Source organism: Dipteris shenzhenensis, chromosome 33, assembly GCF_047967505.1.
Source record: "Dipteris shenzhenensis isolate YYH24624 ecotype China chromosome 33, Dip_SZ_1.0, whole genome shotgun sequence".
Classification (NCBI taxonomy): Eukaryota; Viridiplantae; Streptophyta; class Polypodiopsida; order Gleicheniales; family Dipteridaceae; genus Dipteris; species Dipteris shenzhenensis.
In genome coordinates, this window is record NC_141628.1 from 3713776 (window position 1) to 3727673 (window position 13898).

A 13898-nucleotide genomic window follows, 5' to 3' on the forward strand; every position below is an offset into this window, starting at 1 on the left:
AGCACCGATGAGCTGTTTCTTGTCGAAAAGACGAATCAACAACTTGTTTCAGCAGCGTAAAACATTGAAAAGAAAATGATCTTCCAATTCCCAAGCTTGAATAGTACAGAGGATTTCTTTAATTGCATTCAAAAGGCGTTAGACGGCTCTCGTTGAGTCTTGGTGTGAGTCCCACAGGACTCTTCCTTGTCGTTTACAAGATTTAATCTACGACATCTCACGGAAATTGCTTCCAATCCCTTAGTTTAACCTGAAGAGAACGTAATATTTTGCTCAATCGCCTACCTATCAGTGAGTTACGATCCGAGCAGATTATTTTTCCTTTGATTAACATAAGCTTTTCATGTCGTTATTTTTGTAACTAGATCAATGAATTCTATGGGGTTGATCGTTCTTAGTGGAAGGCCAATCCTTCTTAGTGGAAGGCCACAGCCCAAATAATTTGATCTTTGAAGCTTTGAGATAGTGGCGCGATAACAGAGTTCACTCTAAAGAAAGGGAACAGGAGGTGCAGATCGGATTGGATCGTCGTCACCTTGTTGTTGGAAGGATTGATGGATGTAAAGGAAGGTCCACTGCCTGTCCAGGCACCTGCAGCGTAGCAACCAAGGTTGCAAGGCTGAAGGCCAAGCTTCTTGAGGAACTGGTACTCGGGGGTCTCGAAGTCTAGCACCATACTGAGATAATGATGACGATGATGATGATGATGATGATGAAGATCGGTGGTGCTGAGAACGGAGGAAGAAGATGGCCAAATACAATTCCACGAGAGCTCATGATTGCCAAGACTATATATATATATATATATATATATATATTCACACAACAAAATTTATGGCCAAATACAATTCCACAAGAGCTCATGATTGCCAAGACAATATATACGTGTACTGGACCTGTGCTTTGCAGTGGCAAAGATACATGACCATCCTCAACGACTCACCATCTGAAGGTGGATCTTCCCTCAACTAGGCCAGCAGAAAGCATTTGCTTCAGGGAATTATGCTCCCATCGTTCGATCAGTTTTTGATGTGAATGATCTCACAATTGGCTATGGTTTAAGAGTAATGCAAGTGTTTGCAAGAGATCCAATTTGTGACCAAATCTCAACATTAGTTGGAGCACATGAAGCACTTTGTACAAAGGCACACATATGATCACTCCATTTAGCTCCATCTTTAAATGTGACTCTATTCTTCTACATATTATACTATTAGTTGAGCACAAAAGTTTCAAGGAATCCAGTTATGGTGGTTTGCGAATTAAATGCCACGAGGTAGGCCTCCTTCTCCGCTAGATATTGAATGATTTCGTGATGGCTTCTTTAATCAATGCTAGATTTAGGAATTGCTTCCTTTGTCTAGATCCAATGGAGCTCTCGTTTATTTACTTTGCTAGAATCAAGGAAACGGATCAACCAAAAAGTAATTAAGAAATGGCCAAGGCCAAAACAAATGCATGTTTTAAACACACAAAGCTGCTTTCGGCACGTGCATTGATCGGTGCTTAAATTGCTAATCAATTCACCTTGCGTACTTGGATTGGCTTTTGAAATTTTGGTGAAGTCCCATGGCTTAGAGACCTTTCATCTCCTCCTTTCATTCCATTGACCTTCTATCTCCTCCTTCCTCCCAAAGCTGAACTTCCATCTCCTCCATTCCATTGACCTTCTATCTCCTCTTTCCTCCCAAAGTTGCCTCATCTCTCCACCTCCTCCCCTCTTTAAGCCTCCATCTAAGAGCTCCCTCTTTGTGACATGTGGCATGCTCTTCTCTTCCAAGCTGCCACGTGTCCTCATTTTTTTTAACTCATGTCCGTGGTTAATAGGTTAAAGATATATATATATTCACACGATAAAATTTTGGAAAATGTAGTTCCTTTAACACACTTTTTTTTTGCCCTTCCACAGGGAGGCCTTACTATAGGAGGTGAAGGCCATTTAGAAGTGAAAATGGCCATTTTTGGCCTACCCTATGGGAAGGGTATAGGCAAGTTGCAAAGGTAAAATATTTTTGGCCCATTTTCCTTTGGATGGCCACATGCCATTTTCTCATTTGCTGCGCCGCTTGGTTTAATTCCTTCTTTGAAGAGGCTTGTCTACAGCGCTGCTCGCTCTGTTGTACAAGGAGCAAGTTGCAACTATATGTACGCTATAAAAGCCCATACTTATTCACTTCCCACTCATTAGTTGTGTTGATATTTTACTATGGCTAACAAGCAAGAGTTTCCACAAAGCAATGGAAACTGAGAGCAATACCTTTGGCAAAGGTATGCTCTACTTTGTGACTTCTTCTTCTTCTTCTTCTTCTTCTTCTCCTTCTTCTTCTACTTCGCCTTTTACTTTTTGTTCATGACTTCTTGATTTGGTTTCCTAACTCAGCGTTGAAAATGCAGAGCTTATAAAACGATATGGGAAGGGCTAAGTAGCAAAAGGCATAGTGGTCGCAGAAGGAGAAGATGAAGTAGACACCTTTTCAAGTTCTACATGCAAATGAATATGCTCTTATTGAAAGATATGCATGCAGAACTTACGCTTGACGTTCTATTTGCGTGTATTGATTTGTTGTAGATTCCGCTAGTTCAAGCAAACCTATGAAAGTGGACCGTCCGAGTGTTCACGTGACTCCCTATAGTATTCCTATCGCTGCCTTAGCCAAACCTTTAAAGTTAGAGATTTATAGGTAGCCAAACCTTCTGGATTTATTTAACACACAAATCTCTTGTGGTTGTACCAATTCCAGTGAGTTTTTGATGACTTTGTTGCAACATTTTGTTAAGTCAACCTATCTCCTCAGTCCAAAGTGCATGAAGTTAGACTGTTAATTACAACTATTCTCTATCAAGCATTCCAAAAAGGGCCTTAGAGATTTGTGCGCACTGGTTTTCTAACAGCAAAGTAGTTGCATAGTCCTTTGTGATCAAAACTTTTTGTTTAGAATACTATGTGCGAGTGAATTTGTTTGCTTAAATGTGAAAAAAAATTTTACATGAGATGAAGGGTTTACGTTATACATGAATGTTTGAAGAATATTGCAAGCATTCCTCAATGTTGCAGCACCCCAGTTTAATTGGAAAAAATATCTTTTATTCTTAATGAAGAAACCTTTGCAATTGGCATTGTCTAAAAGACAATAGGCATTTATTCAATTTCATTTGCATTAGTTGTGCCGTGCCGTATGAATAAAAATATTATTTTGCATACATTGCAAAAATCCAATAATTTTCAATTGCTGAATATTCTTTGCCATCCGCTCAATTGGGAAGTCACCATTGCATTAATGTATTAAAAATTATGCAAAAAACAATTTAAAACTATGACTAAATACAAAGAAACTTACTAAACTTCCATATTTACTTATAGCAAGCAAGGTGTCAGGGTCACCAATAAATAGTACACATGAAGAGGTCCCATTGCCAAACAATGATGGTTTGAAAAGTTTACCCTTGCCTAACCAAGATTGTAATTACAAAGCAATAGTGCTTGCTCATAGCAATGCTTTGCACAACCCCAACTCACTTCCAATATTATACATATGGCAATTGCGAGATTGTATCAACAACTGTAGATTTTCTTTTGAATGAAAGCTTTTAGTCAAGTATGGCACATATAAAGCAAAATACCCCGAGTATCGCGTCGTATTAAGGGCCGACTTTATTGATCAACACAATTGTGACACAATAACATTTGTTGTGCCTCACTCCTATGTTGACCAATTCAAAGATAAGTCGGAACTAAATTCTTTCTATAGGATTGAAGGGCCTGCAGTTGTCAATATTCAATCCATCTTGATGCCACAACTAGTGTGCTAAAAGGAGAAGCATTTGAGGGGACTATCACTTTGCTCAATGACCACGACCTTGCAAAATATGTGCCCTACGTCACTAAGAATTGCAGATCCCTAAAACACATGGGCTCTATATCATTTGTTGTGATCAAGGTTACAAGGATGGAGAAGCGACAAATCAACTCATAATAGCTGACGGCCCTAGAAACGAGGATCAAGCAGTGGTAAGAGCTTCATCAAATTAACTTCTCATTCTTTCAAAACCTTCTTTTACTAACTTGTGAGTATTACAACTCACTTTTGTCAATGAGCATAAAGGACTCTTTGCACGGCTTGTAGAAGAGTACAGTAAAGGAGGGAATAGTGATGTACACACTAAAAAATGTGTCATACATGCCAGTAAGAAACACTTTATGTGTATTTGACTTTACAATCTTGGCAAATATTCCAGATGGACCAAAGAAGGAGCTGACACAAGTATTTGTTATGCAAGTTGGGAACCTTGGCTACGGTCATATGGTAATTTCTACATCTATCTCATTATAGATCAACAACAAGTTATTGTTACTTATGTTTCCCAAGCTTTGTTTTGCAGGTAAGTGGAATGCTACAATTCACAAATCTGAACTTGCATCTTGTGGAGTTCTCTTGCGAGATTTGTGCTGGCACTCATGTTACTCGTGATCTTCATTGACCTTACTACTACACCTATGATCGCGTGCAAGCAATTATCCAAACTCCAAACTCGACGGGAAAAATAGTACAAAGAGTGGTGAGAAAAGAAGGTAAAGAAGAAAATGCATAATGACTCTAATTCTAAATCAGAGGAAGAGGATGACTTTGACTCCAATTAGTGAGGACAGTGATAGTTCAGAAGATGACAGTTCTAACGAAGATTCGGGTGAGGAAGGAGAAGGAACGAAGAGGAAGAAAAAAGGAAAAGATAAGAATCCCAAAACAAAGGGAAAAACCAAGAAAAAAGAGCCAAGGAGTCTTTGAGGAGACTCTAAACTTGAGAAGATAATTAAGGAACAACTGAAAAGTATGGGAGTAGAATCAAAGTACCATCTGATTACTGTGGGAAAGATAATCATGATAAGAAAAGTGTTGGTATAATCCAAGTTATAGGGGGAGGTTACCTCCTCATCTGCAGCCAGGAGCACAAGCTGCCCTATTTGACTTGGGATTAGCAAAATCAAAACTATCTTGCATCACTTCTTCAAGGCAATGCCAATGTCAGTGCCAAAGAAGTCACCCACATAAGGATGCACAATACACAATACAATCAATTATTCGTAAGATATATAGAATGAAAGAGGCAAACCTTGCAACACTCAATGCATTAGATAATAATTGTCTTCCAAACAAACCAAAAGAATGTAACCGTGACAAACAACCAAGGAAGCGAAAAAGAACTAACAACATTGCTTAAACAAAGTACCTAAAAACAATACAAGACTCTCCACAACATGTTTGCAAATGTTGCTTTACTTTAACATTTCTTTCAAAGCTAAGGAGAGCAAGACCATCCATGAGTATGTTTTTGCTACAAAATGGTATTGTTGAAACTAAAGTCACTCCAAAGGAGAAATGCTTGTGCACAAATTGCTTCAATCATATCAAGAAGAACTCGGTTCCAATGTTTTGCCATAAGAACATGCATCTTGCAACATTGGAAAAATATGCTAAAACTCTAAACAATGTTGAAGCGCACCTCATTTCAATCCGAATACCTTTTGCACGAATACATGAGTTAACTTTTGATGGGCAATTCGGCCTCAAAGGAAGTATTGTCAATGTATTTGCATATGATGTTGATAGAGCTCAGTGAGTCCTCCCTTGCTTTCTTACTGATGGTGGAACAACCATGGTTGCTATTAAAACAAAACTCGAGTATTCGCATTACTACTTAAGTAGATTTTAGTAAGGCCTACTCTCACAATGCGTGCAATGAATGACTTTTACTCTCACCACTCTACAAGCAAGAGAATGTGAAGATAAACAAAACATGGACTGAACATATCCTCATTGCAAACACAACACTTACAAGACCACTCACCAACAACAAACATTTTCAATGAAGAGAACGTCGACTTTGAAACAGATACACTGATACATGGAGTTTATACAAGCCAACAAGTCATCGACTTTTAGGATAAAACTATTGTCGTTGCTCCTTCGAAAGGGTTCTCACCTTTAAGCATCTTCAAGGACAAACATTGTGAAGAACTTGCATTTCCTAAGCTTTTCTATGGACACTCAAGAATGTACGATATTCCAGATGCACTTTGTACAAAGAAATTGCACAATGGGAACTCACAAACAAAGATCGTCAATTCGCAATGTCTATAGAGAACCTCTTCTTCAAAACTATGAAAATGTTGGTCCAACAAGTTCTATCCTCTAGATGGATACATATGCGCAAGGCACAATTGCGTGGGTGCACCTTAAAGGCAAAAGATGCACTTGAGAATAGTCACGTAGAACGTCTGCTACACTTCAACATTGGCTATCGTGATTTTTCTTCCATGTGAACTTCATTAGACTACAAAATGAGATTGCAAAAGAACTTATCTGACAATCTGGTGACATTTGCCAGTTTCATACCATGGCTTGCGTTCGACCTCCTCGGCTCTCCTAGACACTTCTATCGGTTTCATACCATGGCTTGCGTTCAACCTCCTTGGCTCTCCTAGACACTTCTGCCAGTAACATCCTCTTGAACTTTTTCTCGGGGAATGGGGAGAAACCACCTTGGAGATTTTTGGCCAACACATCTACATATGATGGTGTATCCTCCTGCGTGTTCTCGTCTTTTCCTCCTTGTCTGAGGGTTTTGACATTTTGTGAGTAAATTTTATTGTGAGTTTGCAAGTTTTTCAAGCATTTTTATGTGAATTTTAAAGCTAGTGGCTAGTTATAATTCTTGCATATCACCATGCAAGTATAAATAATAATAAAATCAAGAAATATATTTCTTAAACATAGGAAATACTCAATGGAAACCACGGAGCTAGTTCTATTAGAGGACAAGATCTCATCATAAATCCTTAAATCAATAGCTCACTGTTAAGCTACAAAGGCAAGCAAGCATTAGCCAAGCATTGTTGCATTTGTGCATTCATTGAGCCAAGCATAAATAGCTTGAAATAATAGTTCGCCGGCGAGCTATAAAGATAGGGTTGCCAAAAACTATTTTCCCAAATGGCAATTTTAAGTTTCATCTAAAGGTACCCATGTTTGCAGTCATTTTCAATGCTTTTAGCCCTTCTGAGCTCATTTCTAGTGTCAAAGAGGTCAAATTATGCATGTATCAAAAGTTTTGTTTTGTTCCAAGGAATTTATACCCCACTAGCAACATAGTTCAAGTTTTGTTTTGCTCCAAGGAATTTGTACCAATGGTCATTCATAGGTAAAATATTTGAATGTCAGTAATTTCTAGTTTTGTGGGAGACGTGTCTATTTGTATTTGGTCCTCTGCATGTAAGAATTTATTTTAATTTTCTCCCAATGCTAAATGCATAGTTATGCTTAAATTTTCCCATTTAAAAAAACATTATGGTTGAGTCAAATCAATCCTTATAGCTAGAGATCAAGGTGGTTGTAAGAGTTCTACACCATACGATCTTTAATGGCATGCCATGAGCTATAGGAAAAATTCAATAAAAACTTGCAAAACTTGCAAAATGCCAAGCCCCTTTGTTCAACAACTCTGTCTCATCATGCACGAGCTTCTCGTTTGGGGAAATAGGGTCATCTCCTCAACACTTCTCACTCATCTCTTCAAAGGAGGTGGAAGGGTCCCGTCTCAATCTCTTCACCAAGACCTTACACCCCTTTCTGTCATCTCCACACATGTTGCACATGCACTCGTGCTAACTCCCAGATCACTCCCAGATCATTAGAGGTAACCCTGTGTCTATTCCTTCCCAATATTGACCTACCTCTTTAAATACCCTCCTCTAATGAGATAAAAGAGGAGGATGATGCCCTTTGTTGATCATCTTTTTGAATCACCATCCTTATAATATGCAATGATCCATCTCTAGATTGGGATTTCCTTTGCTTTGTTCATCAACATTGATGTTCTAAAACTATGATGCTCTACGACGGCTAACCATGAGGTAGTTAACCATAGTTGATATATATATCAATATTGGCCTACCTCTTTAAATACCAATATTGACCTACCTTTTTAAATACCTTCTAATGAGATGAACGAGGAGGATGAGGCCCTTTGTTGATCATCTTTTTGAATCACCATCCTTATTATATGCAATGATCCATCTCTAGATTGGGATTTCATTGGTGCTTTGTTCATCAACATTGAAGTTCTAAAACTGTGTTGCTCTATGGCAGCTAACCATGAGGTAGTTGACCATGGTTGATTTCTATCTATCTATCTATCTATCTATCTATACTATTTCTTCAGGAGAGAAATACCATACTTGCCATGTGAAGAGGATTTGGAGGCTAGGGAAGAGAGGAGGGAGGTTTGTGGGAGGCTCGAAAAGAGGAGGCGGTTGGGAGGAGTGGAGGTTGCAACCTACCACATGTCAAATTCAAGGTGTGCTGGAGGAGTTGTGCGTAGACTATTGGTGATGTGGCACAGCCATGAAGGACCAGATTGACAGTGGCGGCTAGTAGCACGAGACCCAAAAGCAGCATGGGACCCAAAACGATGGTGCCATTACACCCGTCAACAGGCAGCGCAGAGTTGAGTCATGAGCGCCTCGGAGTGCTACTACACAAGTGCCACATGGCATAGTTTTAAAAATGGATGAATTGGGGACAGAGGGCCAAGTGGGCCACGTGGCAAGCTATAGTGCTTCTCTGAGCGGGGACAGCATTCGCACCATTACTGCTTGCCTGCCATAGCGCCACGCCACTTTGACCCCCACAAGGTACATACATACTACATGGCATGCGCGGTGCAAGATGACACCACATGGCAAAAGAAGGACATGGCCATCGATGCATAGCCATGAGAGAGAGAGAGAGAGAGAGAGAGAGAGAGAGAGAGAGAGAGAGAGAGAGTGAGAGAGAGTGAGAGAGAAAAATAAATATTTTCTATTATATATAAAATATATACTATAGATAATATATATTATTATATTATATTACATATTATAGATAATATATAATATATATATATATATATATATATTATGTATAAGTAATATATATTATATTATATATATAATATATAATATATAATATATGAGATCTTATATATATATATATAAGAGTTTTTAGATTATATATAAGATACTTATACATATTATATATAAGATCTCATATATTATATATAAGACACTTATTCATATTTTAATATTTTGTATTTTTGTATTTTTTTTTTTGTGTGTGTGTGTGTGTGTAGGGGAGTTTCACCACACACAAAAAAGTGTGTATGTAGGGGGGGGACAGAGAGAGAGAGATAGAGAGATGTGTGTATGTGTGTGTGTGTATAGGCTTCACAAAAAAAAAAGCATGTGCGTAGGTGTGTGTAGGGGGGTTTCATTTTTTTTCAAAGGTGTGTATGTAGGGGGAGGAGAGAGAGAGAGAAAGAGAGAGAGAGAGAGAGAGAGAGAGAGAGAGAGAGAGAGGATGTGTGTATGTGTGTGTGTGTGTAGGCTTCACGAAGAAAAAAGTGTGTGTCTATGTGTGTAGGGGGGTCTCATTTTTAAAACAAAGTGTGTATGGAGAGAGAGAGAGAGAGAGAGAGAGAGAGAGAGAGAGAGAGAGAGAGAGATGTGTGTGTGTGTAAGCTTCACAAACAAAAAAGCGTGTGTGTGTGTGTGTCTCTCTCTCTCTCTCTTTTTCTACATACACACTTTTTTTAAATTTAATGAAACCCCCCTACACACACATAGAGAGAAAGAGAAAGTGTGTATGTAGAGAAAGAGAGAGAGAGAGACACACACACACACACACAGAGATCAATTTTTTTTAAATAAATATATAATGTATATTTTATTATATTACACATTATATAATGTCTATGGCGATACTAGAATGCCCTATAGACTGATCTGTTGATCTATAATGCTCATGGAAACTATGTCCAAGGAGATGATGTGATTAGCATATAAATAACTATACATACATACATACATACATACATACATATATATATATATATATATATATAGATAGAGAGAGAGAGAGAGAGCAGGGGGGGGGAGACTAGCATATAAATAACTACAGACACACACACACACACACACATATAGAGAGAGAGAGGGGGGGAGACTAGCGTATAAATAACTCTCTCTCTCTCTCTCTCTCTCTCTCTTTATATATATATATATATATATATATATATATATAAAGAGAGAGAGAGAGAGAGAGAGAGAGAGAGAGAGTGGCTATATAATTATACACACACACACTAGATTGTGGGCACGAAAATGAGATTTCACGTGGCAAGAGGAGAGTAAATGTGTCAAGAGGATATCTTGAACTTGCCTTGCCTAATAGAGCATTCCATGCTTTTTAACATATGTGATAAATGTTAGGTGGAAATTTAGGGGTGATAGTGGCGAGATAAAGGCTTGAGTGAGACCAAACTTCTCGAACATATCCATTGCTGGACTTCTTCAGCACCTTGCATTGCCAATTGCTTTGGTGAGTGACGAGACGTTGGCAAGGGGGCGAGAGGGGGCCAAGTCATGGTAAGAAACAGGAGAGGAAGAAGGTGGTAGGGACACCGATCCAAAGGCAAGGAGAAGTAGGTGGTGTTCCAGGTGGAGCAATAAGAGGGCGTAGGACAACAAAAGGTTCATGATGATCGGTAAGGAAGTAAAGATATCACGTTCTGCCATGGTTTGTAATACTGAACGATGGCCGGCCATATTAGAAAAGAAGGGAACTCATTTTGGGGCCCTCTAAGAAATTCAATATTTACCTATTTTTGTTGCACTCAAAACATGGGAAATGCCATACTTATTGCAAAAATGTCAATCTAGTACTCAGGCTTCACATTAAATGCATATATAAGATCCTTGATTTTCTATGCAGAATTTGATGATTTTGACATCATTAGTGCATTCGGAGCGGGCCAAAATCCTCAAATCAACCTTGGAGACATTAGAAACCGATGCCTAGAGGCTCGAAAAAGGGCAAAAATACGTGGAATGGGGGATTTGCACTAAAACGTGAACTATTCTAGTAGCGCGTCTAGAGCGGGCCAAAACCCCCAAATCGACCCTGGAGACACCAAAAACTGATGCTCGGAGGCCCAGAAAAGGGCAAAAATGCTCGAAATGTTTGCGGGCCAAAACCCCCAAATCGACCCTGGAGACACCGAAAACCGATGCCCAGAGGCCCGAAAAAGGGCAAAAATGCCCAAAATGTTCAAAACCCCCAAATTGACCCTAGAGACACTGAAAACCGATGCCCGGAGGCCCGAAAAAGGGAAAAAATGCTTGGACATTCCGAAAATCGATGTTGAAAAAGGGCAAAAAGGGCCCCAAAAAACCGATGCCCGAAAAAGGGAAAAAATGCCCGGACATTTCCGAGCATTTTTGCCATTTTTTGAGCATCGATTTTTGAAATGTCCAAGCATTTTTGCCCTTTTTGGCGGGCATCGGTTTTCAGAATGTCCAGGCATTTTCGGGTCTCTGGGCTTTGGTTTTTGGAATGTCCGGGCATTTTTGCCCTTTTTTGGGCCTCCGAGTGTTGATTTTCAGTGTCTCTAGGGTCAATTTGGGGTTTTGGCCCGCTCCAGACGCGCTGACAATGTCAAAATCATCAAATTCTTCGCAGAAAACTATCTTTTGAAGATCACGTATGTCAGACATAATAAAATAAAAAGATTTTGAATATGACTTATTTTATATTTTTACATGGTTTTGGGTATTTTTCCAATGTTACGTTGGCCCTCTTTTGATTGGTCGAGAGCCTATTTTTCTAAACCCTAAAAGGCCCCAAAATAAGCTCCCTTTTTTCCTAATGTTTCAAATGCAGTGGATGATGAGTGCATATTGCACTAGGGTATGAGCACTTGGGCTACTTGGAGAACACCTTCTTCAACTCCGGAGCTAGGAATGCATCCCAAGGTGAATAGTATCACCCCAGAGTATGAAATGCCAAGAGGGCCAACATAATTGTTAAATTAGTAAAGCAAAAGAGGAGAAGACACGTTGGACACTAGGTTTGAAAGTTGGAAAGTCTAGAACGTGTCATTGTGCTGAAGAGAATATGGAAGCATGACCATTCTTCCAATTTTAATGTCTTCTAGAAGTTCACTTTTAATGTCTAGAAGGATTACTCGAGAATCTAATAGATTGTTTCTCGCAAATGGAATATAATATACAAGATTGAAGCATTATGGCCAACTAGACAATGCAATTTCTAGCGAGCACAAATTAGTAAGAGTATGGGTACATAGATACCATAAAGGTTTGAAAGTGGATGGGAGCAATGACATTTAAGCCTACCATTCATTGCTTGCGAGGTCTTTCACAAAGATTAGACAAGTGAAAATATATATTAGCGCTAGCCCAAAATGCCACCCAAGGGGACGTAAGCATGTTTCCAAGGCAGTGGAACTTGCACCATCAGAGATGATGATAGGTGGATAGAAACTGTGGAAGAATCAAGAAAAATAAATGGATGGATTGGGGATGAGAGGCAATTATGGTGATGAGGAAGGTGTATTTGATGAGCTATGGTGATGGAGATGGAAATGGAGGTGAAGAAGGCATGTGGCCAACCTCTGGGGCTTTCTAACGTTTTTCCCATGAACATTTGCAAGAACAATAGTAAGGATACATGAGAGTGAATTTTGTTATAATTTATTGGTTCTTCAGGCAAGCATTGGCAATAGCATTGACATGATGAAAGAGCTCGACTACAAACAATTTGAGCTCAATTGTAGAGCTGGCCATTCGTGATTCGCGGAGACAACAATCGAACTACCCAACATTATCCATTAGATTCCAGTATAGCCTTTTTGTTGCATAGGCATTTGAACATTCCACATTGAGACCCAACGGAGCAGGTCTCTAACCCGTCGTAGATGGGTCAGGCCACTCGTATATATAAAAATAAAACTTTGAATAGTTTCAATGAACTTCGAATGCCACAATAGTCGATCACTTTGAATAGTTCTATGAACTCCATAATAAGCTTGCAATTCGAGATAGCCACAAAGGGTGATAAAGTATATGCCTTGCCTTGTATTTAAGTGACTTGATAAGTGTGCATAATTATCTTACCTTGTATATGTAAGAGTCCCTCTCTCGAAATACTCTCTCGAAATATTTATTTAGATGCATGCGAGGAAGACAATGGTGCATTTGACAATGACTATCTACTAAAGGCAAGCACTTTTTCCATGGTGTTAGAGAAAGGCTTGACAATAACTCTGTATAAAGGCATGCCTTTTTTACACGGTCAGGGATTTGTACAACGATGCACTTTATTATGATGTACATGTGCTATGATGCCATTCTACAAAATCTCCAAGATGCAACCATTCATATTTAGTAGTTGCATTGCCATGGATGTTCTTTGGATGCATTGCCATGGATGTTTTTTGGGCAAACAATACCAAGGGTTCAGTGAATGAATTGAGTTCACCAAGGTTTCACAAAGGAATTGCCGAAGGGTGGAATTAAACTAAGCGAAGCTAGTGAGTTAAGGAGTAGGGAGGGATGAAAACTCTCATCTTCGAATGCCACGTCCCCCCCTTCTCTCTCTAGCTCCCTAGCATACACAATATCCCCCTTTAACTCTCTTTCTCATTATGAGCAATTGGGCACATTCTCCCTCATTCTCCACAATTACCTTGATAGATTGTGCCACCAATCCCTTCACTCTTGTTTATAGTTGTGTGTATGATGCTTTAAGGCGGCCAGTAGGGTGGGTATGTGGGGCTGGTTGCATTAGAATGGTTGGTTTAAGTCCCTAATGTGTAGGTAGCATAAAGTTAGTGCAATGATCAATGTGTGCAATACATGCATTCTGTTTTAACAAGTGTGGGTTCCTCCTATGTGATTCCTCAAGATTTTGGGTGAATTTCAAATCACCTAAAGGCTTGTTATGAAGAAAGACAAGTTGGAATGTTGGCATTGGAATGAGAACAAGAGTGTGTTTATTATTTTGCGT

General features: G+C 39.2%; 1 protein-coding gene across 1 annotated transcript in view; it reads right to left on the reverse strand.

The window, feature by feature from the left end:
• Positions 1–878, reverse strand: part of ALDH7B4 (aldehyde dehydrogenase 7B4) — a 47850-nt gene extending 46972 nt beyond the window's left edge. The window contains exons 1-2 of the mRNA XM_087371787.1: positions 869–878; positions 536–765 (exon numbers count right to left, since the gene is read on the reverse strand). Coding sequence (XP_087227913.1) covers positions 536–676 — 141 coding nt within the window. The 5' untranslated portion in view covers positions 677–765; positions 869–878. The remainder of the gene's footprint in view (positions 1–535; positions 766–868) is intronic.
• Between the last annotated feature and the right edge of the window lie 13020 nt (positions 879–13898).